Raw genomic sequence first — 18500 nt, 5'->3', positions numbered from 1 at the left:
GCCCTGGAGGGAGGAGGGTGGAAAGGGTGCTTCCGGCTTGGTCTCTGCGGGCAGAGAGCAGAGAGCATCAGGCCCCATAGGATTAGAGGAAAGCTGTGAGGATTAAAGGTTGACGTTTGGGAGGGTGCAAAGGAGCCACCACAGCCCCAGCAGTCCCCCCAGGCCCTGGGCCCCACCAGTGGCGATGATCTGGGCAGTCAGGGCCTGCCTAGCAACCAGGCCAAGAGTCGGAATACGAGGGTGAGAGATGGCCCATTATCAATACCCAAAGCTGTGTCCTTGGCTCAGGGCGGTGGGGAAGAGGGTTCTAGTGACTACTGGGAGGGTGTAGGCAGGAGCTGAGATTAGAAGGGACTGATCTGGATAATCCTTCTTCCCAAAAACCCCAACCAGCTGCCCCAGGATCTGATCCTGGGTCGCAGGCAGCAGGGGGAGGACAGGGGATTGAGAAAGCACGATGGACAGGCCTGCTCCTGCTCTGGGTACAGAATGGATTGCAAGTGGAGGGCAATCTCATCCCCTGTTCCCACCTGGGTTTGGCCCATTCCTTGTCCTCGACTCACAAGGTCGTGCAGGAGCTGTGAAAGCAGGAGCCTTAAGGGGTCAGGCTGCCCTAAGTCTTGGCCAAGCTCAGAGGGAAAATAGGGCTTAGCATTGGAAGCCCAAGAAGCAGCTGTTAGGGGTTTGGGTTTATTTGCATGAGGGGAGCAGGTGGCTGAGATTTCCCTGACAAATCACAGGCTTGAGTGGTCCCACCTTCGGGAGGCCCAGTGACACATGACACATGTCTCCTCCCAGGCCAGCCACTCCCACCTCCAAGCACCAAAGAAAGAAACTGTGGTACACTTGACGGGCCTGGGCTGAGGGAATCCTCAAGTTCTTTTCTTTTCTTTCTTTAATAAATTTTTTTAGATTTTGATTCATTTTTAGAGAGAGGGGAAGGGAAGGAGAGAGAGAAATATCAATGTGTGGTTGCCTCTCAAGCATCCCCAACTGGGGACCTGTCCCGCAACCCAGGCATGTGCCCTGACTGGGAATTGAACTGGCAACCCTTTGGTTCACAGGCCAGCGCTCAATCCATTGAGCCACACCAGCCAGGGCTTCGAGTTCTTTATTGACAGGCTGGGAGAAGGCAGTAGGGTTATTCTCCCCTCTCATCGTCCTTATTTGAAGCAGTTAGGCCCTGCCCCTTGCCATTTCTTTCTAGGGAGGCATTGCATCTCCTCTGTTTGTCCAGGGTTGGAGGTCCATCAACTGGGGCCAGGCCTGGCTCCTCAGACCTGGTGAGCTCAGGGCTGGTCTGTGCAGTGTCCTCTGAGTGCAGGGCTGGATGACCCTTGTGATCCCCAGGATGGTGAGGGTACAGGGACAGAGAGAGGTTGCTCTTCTGCTCCTGTTACATGGGGGCTTCTTGTAGGTCCTGGCATCAAGGCAGCCCTCACAGGTCAGGTGGTCACATCTCCAAAGAGCTGGCTCAGCCCCTCACAGCTCCTCTCGGACTCGAGGAGGCTTCCCAGTCTTGTCCTGGACCCGCTGAAGCCTGCGGCTGGGGGGTTCTGGGGAAGGGTTTCTGCTGGGCATTTCTTCCTCCTCCTCCTCCTCCTCCTCTGGTTCCTGCAGAAGCTCTTTGGCTTCTGTCCACTCCTGGGAGGAGGAAGGAGAGTCTGGCCCAATTCCCTACATCCATCTTGCCCCAGGGACCTCCCTGGGTCATCTCAGCCCCTGCCCCTCACCCATCAGCCTGCCCACGCATCACATACCAGGAGAGACATCCTTCCTATTCCTGCTCCTCCTCACCTGCTCCCTGTGCTCAGGTGCCCACGTGTGCCAAAGTGCCAGGGCGCAGCGCCGGCCCCGAGTCACGGCCCACACACCATGGGGATTCTCCCCACCGGAGCTGAAGGCCACCAGGCGTCCGCAGCGAGGACGAACCTGAGCCTGGGGGAAGAGGGCAGGTTCAGCTCCAGGGACAGGCCCTCAGAGAACTTGGCCCTGACTCCCAGATCAAGACAGGTCAGGGGGCACTGAAAGGTCAGCTCTCTTGCCCATTACTTCCTACTCCTTAATACAAGGACTATCTTGGGACAAATGAGAAATTGGCCTCCACTTGGGGAGCACAAATGCCAGACTGAAGCTAAAGGAGTTGGAGCCAAAGGCAGAAGGGGCCTCTATCAGGGGTCTCCTATCGGTTCCTTCCCCTGGTGCCCCGGCTTTTCTTGTCCAATCCTTTGACCTAGGTGTGAAGTAATCTGCAGAAATGAGCACAGGACCAGACTCTGTGTTCTGGGGATAAGGATCTTGGGGAAATTCTTCCTCCTCAAGGAAGGCTTGGATTATAGGTAGCTGGTGGTGGTAAGCAGAGGAGGTAGTTGGGTAAGAGAGCAACAATGAGAAATCATTGTTCCTCTCCTCCTTCTACCTATTTCTAGCCCTTAGTTTCTACCTGGAACAGGGACTTGGGTCCTGTGCTCACCCACCCTCCTTTAGGAAGTGAGGCAAACACTGAAGGTGGGGTCTGGAGGGGCCACTTCGAAATCTCCCAGGGGTGGGGAGCATAATCAACTTCTGCTAGGAGAGCTACTGAACACAGACACATGCTGAAGAGGGCCGGGGAAGCCGGGAAAGGAAAGGATTAAAGTGGCCCCAGCCATTTCCCTACATTTGCCTCTGGGAATCTTCTGTTTTGAATCTTGAGCCCACAGCTGGGCTCCCTGTCGCAACCTCCACCCCACTTACCCTGACAGTGAGGGCGTTGGGCTCTGTGAAGAACAGGTCCCCGCCCTGGAAGTCATCGTTGAGGTAGAGGACCCCACTGAAGGAGGGAGACAGGAGGCAGTGAGATCTCAGTTCAGGCCCACCTGCCTGACCTCTGGAGGGGCTGCCCACCTGTAGTCTCGATAAGTATAGGCTGGGGGCTCCTGCCAGCACTCTCCTGTGTCAGGGTCCAGGACGCAGTTGTCGGCATGCACGGGGTGACTCAGGTCCATGCGCTGCTCTTGCTCCCCTAGGAAGCAAAGGGGCCTGGTGAATGCTTCTGTGCCCATGCCCAGCCACCACCATCGACACCCACCCTGAAGTTTGGGAGTCACAGCTGAGCGGAGGCTAGGCTCCCGTTGGGCAGAGGAATCAAAGTCTTTTAGAAGTGAAGGTTAAACCCCCACAGTTTGGGGGTGCTGAGAGTAGGCAGTGCCCCACAGCGACCCAAGGTCGGGGAGGAACAGTGGGATCCTGGCAGTTACCTTCGATGGCAGTACGGCACACCAGGTGGGTGAAGGAGAGATGCAGGGGTCGTTCCGGGGAGAAGTAGGCCTCAGTTAAGGTCCGCACGCGCTCGCTCACCTCCAGAAGCAACTTAGCCCCCGGAGTGCCCACAGCTCCAGCACGGGCCAGCTGCAGGTAGTGGAAGGAAGTGGGGGAGAGGCAATGGAAGGGAGGGTTTGGAGTCTCTCTGCAGCCAGCTCTGTCCATCAGCCCCAGCCGCTCCTTCCACTGGCTCCATGGCAGCCCCTCCTCAGTTCTGAGCAGGGGACTCAAGAACCCTCAGTCCCAGGAGCACCCCTCCATGGGAGAAGCCCAGTCTCTGGTGCCCAGCTTTGTGTATACTCTCTTCTCCAGTTCCTGGCATCAGACCAGGGAATGGGTGCCTCCTCTCTCACCTGTGCAGCCTTGAGCACTGTGAGCCCTTCGAAGCGTTCGTGGGGGGTGTGAGGAGAGCGACGACCCCGGTAGCCAGACCTGGCTCCGGCCTCAGCTGCATCCTAAATAGGGAGAGAGTTGACTGTTGAGTCACTGTCCTTCGGCCCCAGACTTTTGACCATGTCAGTGCCCATGGGCTTCAACTCTCTCACTCCCTCGAAGAGACTAGAAGCTTCCAGAGTTCTCTGGTGGCTCCTTTTCCTGAGCTGCTGCTCTTCCCCAGAAAATGACTATCTTCATGTCTGAACTGTCACTTTCTGGTAAAGATCTGGAATCACCCCACTAAGGGGCCTGTACAAAGAACTCTGGAGAGCATCCTACAGTGGGGAGAGGGCCTCTTCGAGGGTTAGGACAGCTGAGAAAGGGTGCAGGAAGGGCTTGATCATTCATCCCTGCTGAGCCAATAATAGAGGAGTTCCTCTGGAAACATGACTCCAGCAGGAAGCTAAGTCAGGCCAGGTCCCACCGAGGTATCTCTCTGACCTCTTCCCACTTTACAGGCATGGAGAACATGAGAACCCTTGATGTGAAGTCCCAATTACCCAACAGATACACAAAACTGTCATCATCTGGGGGTCATCTGGTGTCTGGATGTTTTTTCCTGACACCTATTCTTCTGTTTGAAACTCACTTAAAATACCACTACCTAGTTATCCCATATATAAACTTCATCTCTGAGAGACCACCTTGTCATGCAAGCCACCTAATCTTTTATTCTTGCATTCATTCATTTATTCATTCATTCAATCAACACATTTGTACTGAGCATCTACTATGTGCCAGGTACTGTTCTAGGCACTGGGGACACAGTTGTGAACAAGAAAAGGTCCCTGCTCTTACAGGGTTTATATTTTCAGATAACAAACACACCAACCAGATCAATTCAGATAAGTTATGAAGAAAATAAAAACAGGGCTACAACCTTGAGAGTGCCCAGGCAGGGACTGGGGGATAGCTAATTGATGAGGGGACATCTGAATTGAAACCAAGTGATAGGAAGGATCCACTTCAATATCCAAGAGAAAAATGTTCCAGGAAGCAGAAATAGCAAGTGCAAAGGTCCTGAGGCCAGAATGAGTATAGTGTGATCAAGGAACAGAAAGGTCTGATACTTGGGAGTTATCCCTGATGCCATTCTTTCATCCCACATAGACTTAGTCCTTAGTTTTTCTATCTTTGATTTTCTAAATATTCCTCATCTGTCCCCCTCTCTTCACTCCCTGGAAATGAGAACCTAACCTAAAGCAGTGGCACTCCTGCGTCACCCCAGACTCTCTCCTTTATTTTCCTCTCCATTGTATTTCTCCACACTGCCACTAGAGGGCTCTACCAGTTCTATAGGATGGCGGTGACTCAAATCCTTTAATAAGCTGTCCTACCATCCTTGTAGGGGAGAGAAGGCCCTTCACCATCTGCCCTGTGATTCCAGCTCTGGGCCTCTCCCCTGTAACTCCTCTGAATAATGTAACATCCTGATGATAACAATGACAGCTAAATACTGAGCACATTCTATATTCTTCTATGATTTTTACCATGTACTAACTCATTAAATCCTCACTGTATTTAGCCTCATTTTATAGCTGAGGAAACTAGGCTCAGAGATGCTAAAATACATTGCCCAGACTCACACAGGTGGTCATTGTGGGGTCTGCCTTATGCTTTTAAGCCCTGTACTCCACTGCAGTTTCCAGAATACCTTGGTCCTCTCCCTCCTAGCCTGACTCTCCTCTCTTTCTCTGTCTCATTAACTCATCCTTAAGACTGAACTCAAAAGCCATCCCCTACCACAAGCCTTTTATGATCTTGCATTTCGGTGCTTTTTTTTTAAAGATTATATTTATTTATTTTTAGAGATGGGGGAGGGGAGGGGGAATAAGAGAAAGAGAAACATCAATGTGTGAGAGAAACATCCATTGGTTGCCTCTCACACATTCCCAACCAGGGACCTGGCCCCATAACCCAGGCACATGCCCTGACTGGGAATCAGACCAGGCAACCTTTCAGTTCACAGGCTGGCACTCAATCCACTGAGCCTCACCAGCCAGGGCGCATTTCGGTGCTTCTATTTGAAGGAATACATACTTCTTTTATCAAACTTATCACCCACTCTAATTATGTGTCTCCACATCTGATTCCTTCTCTCTACAGTGAGCTCCTGGATGCAGGGTCTGTGTTCAGGTACCTCTCCCTGGAAACTAGAAGTTCGAGTACACAGCAGGTACTCAAAAGAGTGTCTGCTAAAGAAACACTAGCCTAGAATGAGGATTGATGCTTCATAAAATGACAGGCTCAACCTAGTGAATATAAATCATTCAACCTGAACTAGGGGGGAATTCAATGGATGGGGAAAAAAAGCCTGTGTGTCCACTGAGCCATCAGCCAAGCCAGTAATGAAACTCCAAGGAATCCTCATGCGCATACTTACACACTTTTATGCCTTTATGTTTTTTGTTTTTGTTTATTGATTTTTGGAGAGAGAGTGAGAGGAGAGAGACATCTATTTGTTGTTCCACTTATTGATGCACTCACTGGTTGACTCTTGTACTTGTATGTGCCCTGACCAGGGATCGAACCTGCAACCTTGGCATACCAGGACGATGCTCTAATCCAGTGGTTCTCAACCTTCCTAATGCTACGACCTTTTAATACAGTTCCTCATGTTGTGGCGACCCCGAATCATAAAATTATTTTTGTTGCTACTTCATAACTGTAATTTTGCTACCGTTATGAATCGTAATGTAAATATCTGATATGCAGGATGTATTTTCATTGTTACAAATTGAACATAATTAAAGCATAGTGATTAATCACAAAAACAATATTTAATTATATATATGTTTTCAGATGGTCTTAGGCGACCCCTGTGATAGGGTTGTTCGACCCCCAAAGGGGGTCTAAGCAAACAAGCTACCAGGCCAGGGCCTGATTTTTGTTTTATTTTGTTTTTCCTATCAACTCCTAGCAAAATTCTTTTTGTAAAGAATGTATACCCCATGCCCTCTAAGTTGAGATGAAAAGGAACTTGTCCACAGCAATGAAGCAGTGGCAAGTCTAGCCCCCTCTGGAAAATCAGAGAAGACAGAAAAGGGGGCACACAGCTATGCCTGGGGTCCCAACTATGCCACCTACCATAAGTCTTCTTACCTTGGCCAGCTGCAGCAACACCCCACACTCGGCTGTGGTGAGCAGCCCATCCAGCACCGCTCGCTCCGACCCATTCAGCTGTCTTGCATCCTGGGTCAGGGTTACTCCTTCCAGGAGAAGGACATCTGCAGGTGAAGGGACAAGGCAGAGGAGACAGGGTCTCCTGAAGGCAGACCCAGCAGTAGCCTCAGCTGGCAACCCCCAGACCCTCCAAGCTCCTGCCTCCTGTTCTCCCAGCAACTTACCCTTCCAGTTAGTCAAGGGCTTTTGTTGTGGAGGTTCGTGGTCCCAAGGCCGATGCTCTTGATCCTCTCTCAGGGGTGAGAGACATGCTCAGTAGATGCACAAACCAGTTCAGACCACATCTTCCTCAGACCCAGCCTCCCAGGAACCCTTCTGTCACCTTCCAGCTCAGGGCTGGCCCCTCCCACCACTGGCATCTCCTACCTGAGCTTTTCTCTAAGTGTCTCAGGGATGAAAGTTGCTGGAGTCCAGAGATCCTGGAACAGTCAAAAAAAGCACCATCACCCACCAAGTCCAGCCTCGATCCCTGATATTAGACTCTGAACTACTATATTAAGGTTCTCCTGCTTCCAGGGGACAAGGTGGAGGTGGGAAAGGCCCTCGGCACTGGGCCAAACTCTATAATAATAACAACAACAAATACAACTCACATAACACTATTTGCCAGGTGCTATTCTAAGAACTTTACACATGGAAGTGAGATGGAGAGAAGTGGCGTTACTTACAGGATCCTTGAAGCTTGTCCCCAGGTGCTCCATGGCATAGTAGAGCTGTCTCTTCTCCCCCAGGGATCGAAGGACAAAGCGCTGGATGTCCTGAGGTGGGGTGGACAGCAGGCAGCAGGGGGTGAGACAAGGAGAAGTGGGGCAGGGAAATTAAAGACGGAGAGGAGCTGGGCAGCCCCAGGTTCTGGGGAACAGCCTACTTGCTCCATAAACACCTCACTGTGCCTCTCCATTCAACTTCACTCCCTCAGCAGCTTCAGGACATCTGGGCTCAAACTGGGGGAGAAGTCTGTGTATAGGGTGCAGGCAGGCAGGGGTGAGATTAAGGGAAGAGCAATGGGCTGGCACTTGGACTTGGAGCCTGAAGTGGGGAGTAGGGCATGGAGACACATCACTGCCAGACTTGAGGTTGCCTCTGGTGACGACAGTACTCGGGCCAGAACTGGGGGGACGGAGTTCAGGTTACTGCTCAGGTACATTTGTTTGAATTAAGAGCTCACAGGGTAAGTGGGGGTACCTCTCTTGGCCCGAGGCCAGGTCTCGGCTCTCCCAGCTGGGCCTGGTACTGGTTCAGAGCTTCCTTGGCAGCCTCATCCTCCGGATAGAAGAGCAGGACACTCAGGACATTTTCCATTGCCTGGGACAGGTTCCCCACTGGAAACAGAGCAATAGGGTGGGGTGGGGCACAGAGTCCAAGAATGGCCATGGTCCCTGGGCAGAGGCAGCGATGACAGGTGGACAGAGGTAGAGCCAGAAAAGGTGATCTCCCAGTGCCAACCAGCTCCAACCCCACCCCCTCAGACATGCTTGGCCACTGCTTTTTTTCCAAGCTTACTCAAACATACATGAGCAGAATGGGCAGAGTTCAAAGCGAAGGAAAAGAGGAGAGGATAAAGTAAGATGAGAAGCAGCAAGGGCAGAAGGAGCCCTGTGACCCATCTCCTGAGCTTGCCACAGTGGTGCCAAAGGAAAGCAAGTTAGAGTCCTCCAGAAGTGATGGTCCCCATGGAGCCCTGACCAACTACAGATCCAGAGACAGGGATGAAGAGACAGGGCTCAGGATACCACCAAACTCAACCCTTCACTTTCCCTGTTTCCAATCCATCACCCCAAGGGCTTACCCTTCCCCAACTGACCCTGAGCATGGGCCTCATGCAGCTGCCTCAGCTGGCTGGGAAGGAAGTCGGGGACAGGGAAGCTGCGACCAGGCCGTGTGGCCGTATCCCCCACACAGCGCTGCCGGCACTGCAGGACCCGAATCCAGTGTCCTGCAGAGGACACAGAGGACCCATAAGCTATTTAGCTTGTCATGCTCTTCCTCCCGGCACTGTGACCCTGCCACCCTTCCAGCTCCTTACCTGCAATAGCTTCATAGAGGCCCGTCTGGCTCCCAGTTCCCTCCTCCTCTTCGTCCCTTTGATGTTCTTCAGGCCCCTCACAGCCAGCCCGGCAGCTCTCCATCTGGGCCAGGCTCTCCTGCAGGGCCTCCTCGAGCCTGGGCAGTGCCAACCCTGCCTCCTGGTGCCCCAGTAGCTCCAGGCCTGAGTCATAGGCTGCCTGTTGTAGAGGGGAGAGGTCAGTCACTTGAGATCCTGGGGGGGGGTACCCCAAAAATTAGGAAGCAGAAAGAAGGGGAGGAGTGTTGGTCTCATTTGGAGCATGAACTCCAGGTCCCACTTCACTTTGGGGAAGACAGGGGTGGGACTCAGGATTGGAATGTGGGAGGGGCTTTAGTGGTCCTCAGAAAGAAAACTAAGTCCCAGAGAGGGACTCCTTATCCTGGGTCACTGAGAACGGTACCCAGGTCTCCTGATGCCCAAGACACACAAAGCCACAGTCCAGGGAGGCCTGTGCATCTTGTTAGTCAAGCGTTGGGGGAGGAACAGGGGTCCTGCTGAGGGTCTCACCCAGTGTGGAGGCGTTTCAAGGTCCCGGAAGCTCTGCGGCCTAACCCCAGACATACGCCTGTACTTAGCTATGTCCTCCCGCATCTGCAGGTGCGTGGGGTTTGCTACAAAGAAGGTGTGAGCTGCAGCTGCTGCCAGGTCTAGCTTCTTCAGCTGGGAGGCAGGAAGAAAGAGGGAGTCAGTGCCCTGAGGTGTGGGTGTCAGACCTCTCTCTCTCACCAGCCTCTCCGCTCCAGACAGACACCTGGAACTGCCAGGGAGCCTTCTGCAAGACTTGTCAGTCAGAACTGCCCGCCTCCCAAGCTCCAGGTCCCGAGACAACAGTATGTTAGCATTTTCAGGAGTCTGGCAGCTAAGGAAAGGGAGTCTAAAGACTTTGGAGTCAGTGGGATATGGGCGGAGAGTCCTCAGTTTGGGAGACAAGGAGGAAGTGATGGCTAAGTAAGGTGGTAGGTGGGGGAGACCTGAGTGACCAGCAAAACCCGTAGGTCTTTAGGACCCTGAGCTGAGGTGTGTGACCAGCCCCCCTTCCCCAGCCACGTAGACAACAGCTACCGTCCCAGTAGCTGTGCAGTGTCCACTGTCCCCGCACCGCGCCTTCAGATACTCTTCCTTACAGGCCCTCAGCCTGATCCCCCTCCTCTCGTCTTCCCAAAGCTCCCTCCTGCCCCAAGGAAAGTCTCACACCTACCCGCCTCCCCATACTTCCCGTCCAGCGGCTGGTTTCTCCCCTACCCCTCCGCTTCATCCCTAGGAAGAAGCAGCGCTCACCCCCACGTAGGTCTCATAAAGACCGACTCCGATTTCAGGCCCCTTCCCTCCATCTTCGATGTACTTCCCCTCCGCTTCAAGACCCCATCCCATTCCAACTTCCCTCGCACTGTCCCTTAGGCTGTCCCTCTGAAACTTCAGTGAGTACTGGATGTGATTTTGGAAGGACCTACTCAAAAGGAGAGGTCTGCTGACCGCCCCCTACGGCCCCACCCGAGCCCTGACGCTGGCATCCCGCCCTCTCCTGGTGAGCAAAAGTAGGACAGCGACGTGAGTTGGGGCAGGACCCCACAATTCGCCCAGGCGGCTGGCGCACCTGGTAGTAGGCCCTCTGCAGGTAGTTGTAGGGCTCCCGACGGCGGAAGGCGTCCCGCAGCGCGCTCCCTACGCGGAGCCGCGCCGCGCCCCCGGGACCCAGCCTTTGAGCCATGCATTGAGTCAGGCACTCCGCGCGGCGCAGTGCGGCGCGGAGCAGCAGCCGCTCCCAGGCCCCGGGCGCCCGGCCGGGCCGGGAGTCAGGCCCCGGGGCGTCGGGGAGCGCAGCCCCTAGCTCGGCCGCGCAGCGCTCTCCGCAGTCCCGCCGAACGCGGCCCAGCGCCGCATAGCTCCGCAACGCCTCCCGAAGCAGCGCCACCGCCGGTGCCCAGGCCCCCGCCGAGTAGGCACGCACCCCGTCGGCGTAGAGCAAGTCAGGGGCCTGGGGGGGAGCCCCGGGGGACAGCGTAGCCAGGCCTGGGGGCTCAGGGGATCCCGGGGGAGGCAGCAGTAGCAGGAGGAGCAGCAAGTGGAGGAGCCGGAGCATGGTGCCGGAGCCTCCGGCGGCTGCCGAAGGGAAATGAGAGATCGGAGAGGGAGAGAGAGGAAAGGGGGCAGGGAGAGGGAGGGGAAAGGAAAGGAAGGAGAGATAGAGAGGAGGGAGGAGATGAAGGGAGAAGGAATGAATGAGCGGAGCCAAAGAGAGCTGATGGGGCTGAGACCCAACCCTGGGAGAGGCCAATGTGTGAGAGAGAAGTCGGAAGGAACCTGGCAGAAAGTGGAGAAAGCGGTCTTTAAGACCAGTGGGGTAGCGAGGGATGAGAATCAGACCAAGAAACAAATCATGGGCAGAGGAGGGTAACTGGCCCGAACTGGAGCGCCTGGTCCTTTGCAGGACTGCATGAAGAGTCTCCTGGGACCATTGATGCCAGACCCTGAGGCCCCTGGAGTGGGAGTCACTGCTGCAGCTATGTTCCCTGTTCCCCTCAACTCTTGGGGCCAGGAAAATGAGGGTGGATGCTTCCCACATGCTCACAAGCCCCCTCCACCCTACCCCACCCAAACTCCTGGAAAAAGAGCTTTAGAATGCAGCATAGAGGAGGGTAAACTCCAGGTCTGGGACACCAAATCAGTCCCAAACCCTTTTCTGCCCAGTAACTGGGCCCCTACATGGATTTGGGGGAAGGAGGCATGGGGGATAGGATCACACTCTAAAACCACCTCCACAGATCTGAACAAAGATCCTTTAGGCTCCCAAACCAGTGACTCCCCATGCCCCCCAGCATGAGATGCTCTTCTAAGCCCTTCTCTGGGTATGACTGCATGTTTTAAGTTTGTCTTTCTCTGTGGGTATTTCTGTGCCTCTGTCCACTGCCCTTGCTCTATTTTGTCCTCTATAAGCCACTCTACCCCCAAGCCTCTGACCATAGTACACTGCACACAGAGGTTTCCATAGTAACACTTCAGACTTTATTACATTTTCCTAGGGGTGATGGAAGGTAAGTAGGGCATCGGTAACTTGGATGGGAGACAACAGGGGCCCCAGGACCCCAAATACAGTGCCCATCTCCCTGGAGTCTGGAGGCAGCTGCCCTCGGCTCAGGGCCAGAAGGAGGTATTACCCAACCAGACCCCCTCCTCTGAGTCTAGCAGGCCCACTTGGGCTCACAGGGTCAGCTGGGGGAACATGGGGTTACCGGGGCCCCAGGATCCTCCCCAAACTCTTGCACTCTCCTCACCTCCTGTCAGGGAGCAGCGTCTCCCCACACTTAGCCCCAAAGGAAGTCCAATGGCTCTGCTATCAGGGGACCCAAGGGAGAGTCTGCGGGGTGAGATGCCCAGTGGCCTGGGCCTGCGAGGAGAGGTGGTCGGAGAAGGCAGAGGTGTCTCATCAATGAAGGTGGTGATCTCTTCCCGGAAGAAGCCAGGACCCCGTGATGGCCCCCCACCTGACCCCAGAACCCCACCCTCCAGAAATTGTCTAAGGCTGGCTAGCCCTCCACCTTCAGTCTCCTCCTCATGTTCCTCATCCTCCAGCCTTTGTCTTTGTCCCAGGTACTCAGGAGGGTCCCCCAGGGCCCGGCTCTGGCCTGGGAGGACCCGGATGTCATCGGAGGATGACCACTTGTGCAGGAAGGAGCCCGGTGTCCGAGGAGTAGAGAAGATGTTGGTCTCATCGTGGGACAGACGACGGGACAGAGGGACCTGGGGAGAGGAGCAAGTAGATCCAGAGGTGCTGCAGGGACAAAGGGGGTAGAGGCAGGGACCAAAGTGGGGACTCTGCAAGATGGCTCTACCCCACTTAAACTATAGAACATCCTCTGATGGGCAAACCTGGTTTTGAGAGTTCTGAAAGGGAGCTTCTCTTGCCATGCCTTTCTTTTCCCCACCCATTATGTGCCCTGCAGGCCAGGGCTAGGGAATGGGTGTGTGTGTGTGTGTGTGTGTGTGTGTGTGTATGTGTGTATAACAGAGACTGAAAAAAAGTAATGAAGGGACACCCAGAATAGGAGGTATATTCCCTAGTCCCATACCTGTAAGTAGTGGACGCTTTCAAGAGGGGGAAAGAGCATGTGCCTCCCAGGCAGCAGCTTCACCTGGGTGGGGTCCCCTGGTCCTGTGGCCCCATTGGCATCAAAGCGAACTTTGCACACTCGGCCATCTGCATAGTCATCACAACCCTCATCTAGGAGAGAAAAGGGGCAAAGTGGTTACAGGCAAGAAATGCCCAACACTCCCCGCCTCCCTTTAAAATCTTCCATCCCCTTTTTATAAAGTTCCCAGGATAATCTTTCCCTTCCCACTATTCTGTAAGCTCCAAGAAGAAAGTGAGAGTGGTCTGTTATATTCAATGCTGAATCCCCAGTGAAGCATACATATAGACATACTTATTGAAACAATCGTTACTGCGTCCCCCTTTCCCCCCCAAAAGATGTCCCTATAGCTGGGGTCCCATTCAGGAAACTTAACCTCCCCTTCGTTCCACACTCTTCCTTTACGGTTGTTAGGACTCTGGACTGTTTCTCAGGCACTCTGCCCATTGGAGGCAGAGCTGGGTAGTGTGGACTTCCAGAGGGGAACCAACGTCCCTTGGAGGGAACCCTCAGTGCAAAAGGAAGCGGTAAGTGTACGTCGTGGCTTGTGATTAGGGAAACGGGGGCCTAAGTCAGCCAGGGGGCGCACAGGTTCTGTCCAGCAGGGGGCACTCCAGGGTAGTCCGTCCCCGCACAGAGAAGGGCTGGTAGAACGGGGCAGAAAAGGGAGCCGATGCCCAGGAAAAAAGCCTGGTAACTCTTCTGACCGTCGTCGCCATCCTCCTCGGACATGATAGCCACGCACTGCTCCCACACTGTGCGCACGTCCGCGCGGTAGCGCTCGCAGGACCAGATGAAGGAGGGCAGCAGCAGCGTCTGAGCCATGGAGCACCACAGCACAGCCAGCACCATCCACGGGGGAGCCGAGTCCGACTTAAGGGAGAAGAAGCTCACCACCTGGTGGAAGGATGGGGAATGGCGCCCGGTCAGGGCCCAGAGCGCAGGGGCCCCACTTGACCCCAGATCCGATACCCTAGTGCAGCTGGTGGGCAAGAAGTCAAGAGGGAATGGCCCTGATCGCATCAGATCAAGACAAAAGCAAAGTTGGAGGTGGAGACAGGGAAGGGATTGACTCAGGAAGGTCAGGGGAGAGGACTAGCACAAAGCCCTGGGTCTCAAGGGAGAGAAGGAGAGGTAGTACAGCAAACTTGAAGACACAAAAATTCAGGAATAGGGACCAGACAGGGATGCAAAGAGCTGGGGTGGTGGGGTGAGCTCTCTGGAGTTTCCACCCTGGAGTGCTCAGAGACCCTGTGATATCCAGAGGGAAGTAGGAAATAGAAAGTGGAGCTCAGCATCTGAATCATAGGTCTGGGGCCCTGAACAGTGGAGCCTCAGGATAGATGATGAAACTGAAGGACAGGTAGTAGGCTGAAGGATGGATGATGAAGTTGAATAGTGGGAACTGGAAAACAGACGGTGGAGCTGGGGGTAATGGGAACTAGAAGATGGATGATAGAGATGGGGGCTGACAAATGGAGTGGGGATGGGTAGAGGAGAGGAAGATGGATTATGGAGCTGGAGGTCAGGCGATTGTGCTGGGGCCTGGTTTGGGAAGAACAGGAGTGGGGGGGAAGAACAGGAGAGGGGACCCCAATCTCACCAAGATGGGCACCCCTGTGAGTGAGTCATAGAGAAAGACGATGGCGCTGACCAAGTTGGTGACCTGCAGGGATGTCTTGGCCGATTCGGAGCCATCCAACGAGGACCGCCGCTTCCCTCGGGCATCTTCCACCACAATGGCTGGCACCTCAAAGGCTGGCCGTGTACCCAAGCCCCCTGGCCCGCTCCCCTTGGCCCCACCCCCACCCCCTGCTCTCCGGGCCTGTCGAGCCCTCCGGGGCCTAGCCCACAGCGTCTGATAGAAGGTAATGGCCACACAGACCAGTCCCATGACAATGCCCCCAAGTAGCAAGAGGCTGAAGCAGACGCCAAAGCCGAGGCCAATCTTGGAGACTATGAACTGGCAGCCTCGGGCATAGTAGCGCTCACCGTTGTTGTGCCAGCCAATGGAGGGCAATGTGGAGAGGATGAAGCTGACCATCCAGATGCCCATGACAGCATGCAGTGCCTGCTTCTTGGCATTGCTGAGGCGGTAGTTGACAGGCCAACGCACCATCCACATGCGATGGTAGGAGAGTGAGGCAACTGTGAAGCAGGTAGCCAGGGCCAGTGTGTAGTAGGTGGACACAAAGACCTTGCAGATGCTCTCATTCCAATCATAGTCAGAGGAGGCCTGGCGCCGGAGCTGCACCACAGCGAAGGTAGTGAGGGGCACAGCCGCCATGAGTATGTGTGTACCAGCCAGGAAGCAGAGCAGCAACTCTAGTGGCTTGTGCTTCTGCTGCTTGGCAGAGATGCTGAGGATGATCCAGGCATTAGCCAGCAGGGCCAGGAGCCCACAGGCCAGCCAGGACAACGCATTTGAGCGTAGGGAGGCCTCCTCTGGGCCTGCCCCTCCCCGAGCCATGCTATCCTGGGCCCCCCCACCCCCTTTGAACTCCTGGGGGTGGGGGCTAGGTCTCACCCAGGAGCCCCACTCACACACATTCCCATGATGCCCACAGTCCTTGCCTTGTAATGAGGCAGGCAGCCCCTAGGCCTACCCTACTGCTCAGCATTGCATGACTGACTCAGCTAAGGTCAGGTATGGAGGTCAGGGGAGGAGACTGGTGGTCAGTGGAGGTGGTCCTTAGCTTCCATATTGGATGGGACCCTTCTTGAAGTATCTCTGTAGTTGACTGGGGAATAAACTGCTTGATCTCCCAACTAGGAGACTGGCTGGGGAGTTTTGGCTCCCATGCTGGGACTTGCAGGTCTCCTCTTCTTCTGGTTCTTGACCAGTTGGGGATCTCCTGGCTGCCCCAAGGGATGTTGGGGTTGGGCTCAGCCACCTGGACAAACTGCAAAGGAGAGATGAGATGTGGAAGGGGACGGGCGAAGGTAGGGCCTAGGCTGGTCTCCAACTGGCTTCTTGTGTTCCCCTTGAAAGTATAAAAATGACCGATTACTAGGCAGGCAGCCCCTAGGCCCACCCTACTGCTCAGCATTGCATGACTGACTATGGGGACATTCAGAACATTCTCTTCCTGCTTTAAAACGGCTGGTTGCTCAAACACCCCACACAGCCAAGTGCCATGTTTTCCAGACCTCCAGAAAAGAGGTATTCTGACCTTCTGCCTTCTATCTCTTTTCAGTCCCTTTCCTCTCTCTGGCACTCTCAGCTTCCTCCTCCTGTTCCCCTATCTTCATGCCCCAGAATCTCTCATCAGGGCTACTGATGGCAGAAGAATGACTTGTTTCTTCTTGAGGGTTCACAATAAACTTGGATACGGTATTACAGCCCCTCCCCAAACTTCCAGGCTTCCAGGCCCCCGGCCTTGGTGCTCAGTCCCATTTCCCAGCACTTGTATGATTGCCCGCCAGCTAACCAGGAATCTGGGAAGACAGGAGAATGGAGGCTGGGACTGAGTAGGGACTAGGGAACCTGAAGGCGGGGAAACGGCAGACATCAGAAGCATCCAGAAATGGAAATAGCGGGAACTAGGGGGAAGGAGGAGAATTTTAGCAGAAGAGAAATAAAGAGGGGGCAAAGTGACAGTATCTGAAAATAGAAGGAAAAGCCCAGAGACCCCTGGAGAGGAGGCTTTAGAGGGAGGAGGTTTGGAGGGAGGGAAGGAGGCAGCAGGGAATCGGGAGGCAGAGAAGAAAATCTCAGTGATAAAGCGCTGACTCCCACCAGTAGACCTTGAACCTTTCCTCCCCTGCCCCAGCCTCGGTTTCCCTCTGATGGATGGGAGGGAAGATAGTCCTGAATTTCATGACGCTGAGCTTCAGGAAGCCCTGGGGTGGGGGTGAAGGGGCTAAGAGGAAATCAGGTACAACCCTAAACAGAGTGGAGGCAGGAAATATGGGCATAATGGTTTTGGGATAAATAGGAGGGAAACTGGGGCACAGCAGTCGGAGGGTCTGTTTCTCGTGGAAGAAACTCAGACCCTTGCCCTGCTCCATAGGTCCTAGTCCACCCCCAACCTTTGTCTTCTCTCTGGAGCCCAGTACACCCTAGTTGCCATGGCAATGGCCAGCCAGAGGCAAGTGGAGAGAATTGGTCAAGAGCGCCTCCCCCACTTTCCTCCCCGACAACCTCCACCGCTTCCCACCCACTCCTACCCAGGCCCAGCCGGAGGGCTCAGGGAGATAGAGATGGGGAGTCAGAGAAGGAGGAAGACAGGACGGATCTGAAGGACAGAGAGAAGGGCAGAGAAAAATCAGAGGAAGGTGGGAAGGGGATCTGGGAGACACCAGGGTGGATACGGGGTCCATTGCCCTTCGCCCTTCGGGGTTTCGGAGTAAGGTTAGGCGGCTCCTCCCTCCCTCCTGCCGCCCACCGGGTTCTCCAGGGTAGAAACAGCAGGTGGCTGTGGAGGAAGGGCCGGTCTGAGGGAGAGGAGGCAGCTGGGGATGGGAGGGGGGAGAGGGGAGGAGACCGCAGGGTACAGGGCAGGGGTCGGCTTACCTCTGGCTGCGCCCAGCACTGCCATGGAGACCGCACTCTCTACGCGGCCCGCCTGCTCCGGCTCGCCCGCCCTCCGCTTCCCTCCCCCTCCCCCCTCCTGGCCTCCCTCCCTCCCCTCGGTCTCAGCCTCTGCGCTCAGGCCGCCGTGCACTCTGCCTCTGTCCCCGGGGGCTCCGCCAGCCCCTTAGCCCTGCGTTGAGGGCCAGAGGAGAGGTTTTAGGGGGAAGGGGGACGAGTGTAGGGCGGGGAACTGGACGGTGGTGACTTGCAGGAGGAGGGACAAGGAAGGCACCGAGAGGGAGGGGGCCAGGAAGATGGAGGGGAACCGACTTCATTGGTGAAATGGTTCGTGTCTTACCCCCACCCCATCCCGTTTTCAACACGAACACAAGTTCCAAGAGGCAGCTGGTGGTGTACGTGGACGGAGGAGCTGGTTGTTCCAGGAGGAAGGAAGCGTGTGTCACTGTGCGTATCTGTATGAGGGCTGTGCCTAGGGTGTAGCTCAGAGGGGCACGTGCTGGAGACTCTGGGCAGAGAGGGGGCTGATGCTGCAGCCAGGCTGCTTGTGGGGTGAAGGCACACAGGTTCCGAAGGATGCAGGGATCCACACAGATACACACCTCCTGGAATACAAACTCACACTCCTTTTGTGGGTACACACAGTGCGCACGCACACATTAGTTTCTCAGGGTCCTTGCTCTCCACCACACGTACACGAATGTGAAACACACACACCCCTACAGACTCTCCCCCTCAGTGCATTCACACTCGCGTGACTACAAAGTCTTAGCTTCACACACACATGCAGGGCCCTTTGGGTGGGAGGTAGAGGGGTAATCAGCCTCCAAAGAATTTTTCCCTCCCAGAG

General features: G+C 55.0%; 2 protein-coding genes across 5 annotated transcripts; both read right to left on the bottom strand.

The window, feature by feature from the left end:
- Positions 1 to 1095: 1095 nt before the first annotated feature.
- On the bottom strand, positions 1096 to 11132 carry P3H3 (prolyl 3-hydroxylase 3). 4 transcript variants are annotated; one of them, XM_090272766.1, is made up of 15 exons: positions 10584 to 11132; positions 9497 to 9649; positions 8948 to 9146; positions 8711 to 8857; positions 8107 to 8243; positions 7590 to 7679; positions 7288 to 7340; positions 7086 to 7153; positions 6841 to 6965; positions 3657 to 3758; positions 3240 to 3390; positions 2887 to 3004; positions 2737 to 2812; positions 1798 to 1938; positions 1096 to 1644 (listed from the first exon to the last, which is right to left on the bottom strand). In XM_090272766.1, exons 1-15 carry the CDS (start codon positions 11067 to 11069, stop codon positions 1483 to 1485), a joined length of 2208 nt encoding a protein of 735 aa, XP_090128892.1. In that variant the 5' UTR covers positions 11070 to 11132; the 3' UTR covers positions 1096 to 1482. The 4 variants fall into 4 exon arrangements, with proteins under 4 accessions (XP_090128892.1, XP_090128893.1, XP_090128894.1 ...); XM_090272767.1 differs by having other exon boundaries at positions 8726 to 8857; XM_090272768.1 differs by having other exon boundaries at positions 10938 to 11129.
- Positions 11133 to 11969: 837 nt separating this feature from the next.
- GPR162 (G protein-coupled receptor 162) lies at positions 11970 to 17696 on the bottom strand. The gene is made up of 5 exons (XM_090272765.1): positions 17633 to 17696; positions 14720 to 16019; positions 13824 to 14013; positions 13057 to 13208; positions 11970 to 12727 (listed from the first exon to the last, which is right to left on the bottom strand). Exons 2-5 carry the CDS (start codon positions 15584 to 15586, stop codon positions 12188 to 12190), a joined length of 1749 nt encoding a protein of 582 aa, XP_090128891.1. The 5' UTR covers positions 15587 to 16019; positions 17633 to 17696; the 3' UTR covers positions 11970 to 12187.
- Positions 17697 to 18500: the final 804 nt, after the last annotated feature.

The sequence above is a fragment of the Furipterus horrens genome, unplaced genomic scaffold (genome assembly GCF_987537825.1).
Source record: "Furipterus horrens unplaced genomic scaffold, mFurHor1.1.pri manual_scaffold_4, whole genome shotgun sequence".
NCBI lineage: Eukaryota > Metazoa > Chordata > Mammalia > Chiroptera > Furipteridae > Furipterus > Furipterus horrens.
Note: the sequence above shows the minus strand (reverse complement) of the source record. Positions and strands in the feature narration are given on the sequence as shown.

What these genes read in the sequence shown, in the direction of transcription:
- GPR162 (XM_090272765.1), bottom strand. Translation starts at nt 15,586, where the DNA reads ATGGCTCGGGGAGGGGCAGGCCCAGAGGAGGCCTCCCTACGCTCAAAT. An exon ending in TCACAGGGGTGCCCATCTTG is followed by an intron (nt 14,014 to 14,719) that starts GTGAGATTGGGG and finishes TCCTTCCACCAG; the next exon opens with GTGGTGAGCTTCTTCTCCCT. An exon ending in CGAGGAGGATGGCGACGACG is followed by an intron (nt 13,209 to 13,823) that starts GTCAGAAGAGTT and finishes TTTCTCTCCTAG; the next exon opens with ATGAGGGTTGTGATGACTAT.
- P3H3 (XM_090272766.1), bottom strand. Translation starts at nt 11,069, where the DNA reads ATGCTCCGGCTCCTCCACTTGCTGCTCCTCCTGCTACTGCTGCCTCCC. An exon ending in ACACTTAGAGAAAAGCTCAG is followed by an intron (nt 7,154 to 7,287) that starts GTAGGAGATGCC and finishes CTCACCCCTGAG; the next exon opens with AGAGGATCAAGAGCATCGGC. An exon ending in CACCTGAGCACAGGGAGCAG is followed by an intron (nt 1,645 to 1,797) that starts GTGAGGAGGAGC and finishes TCCTCCTCCCAG; the next exon opens with GAGTGGACAGAAGCCAAAGA.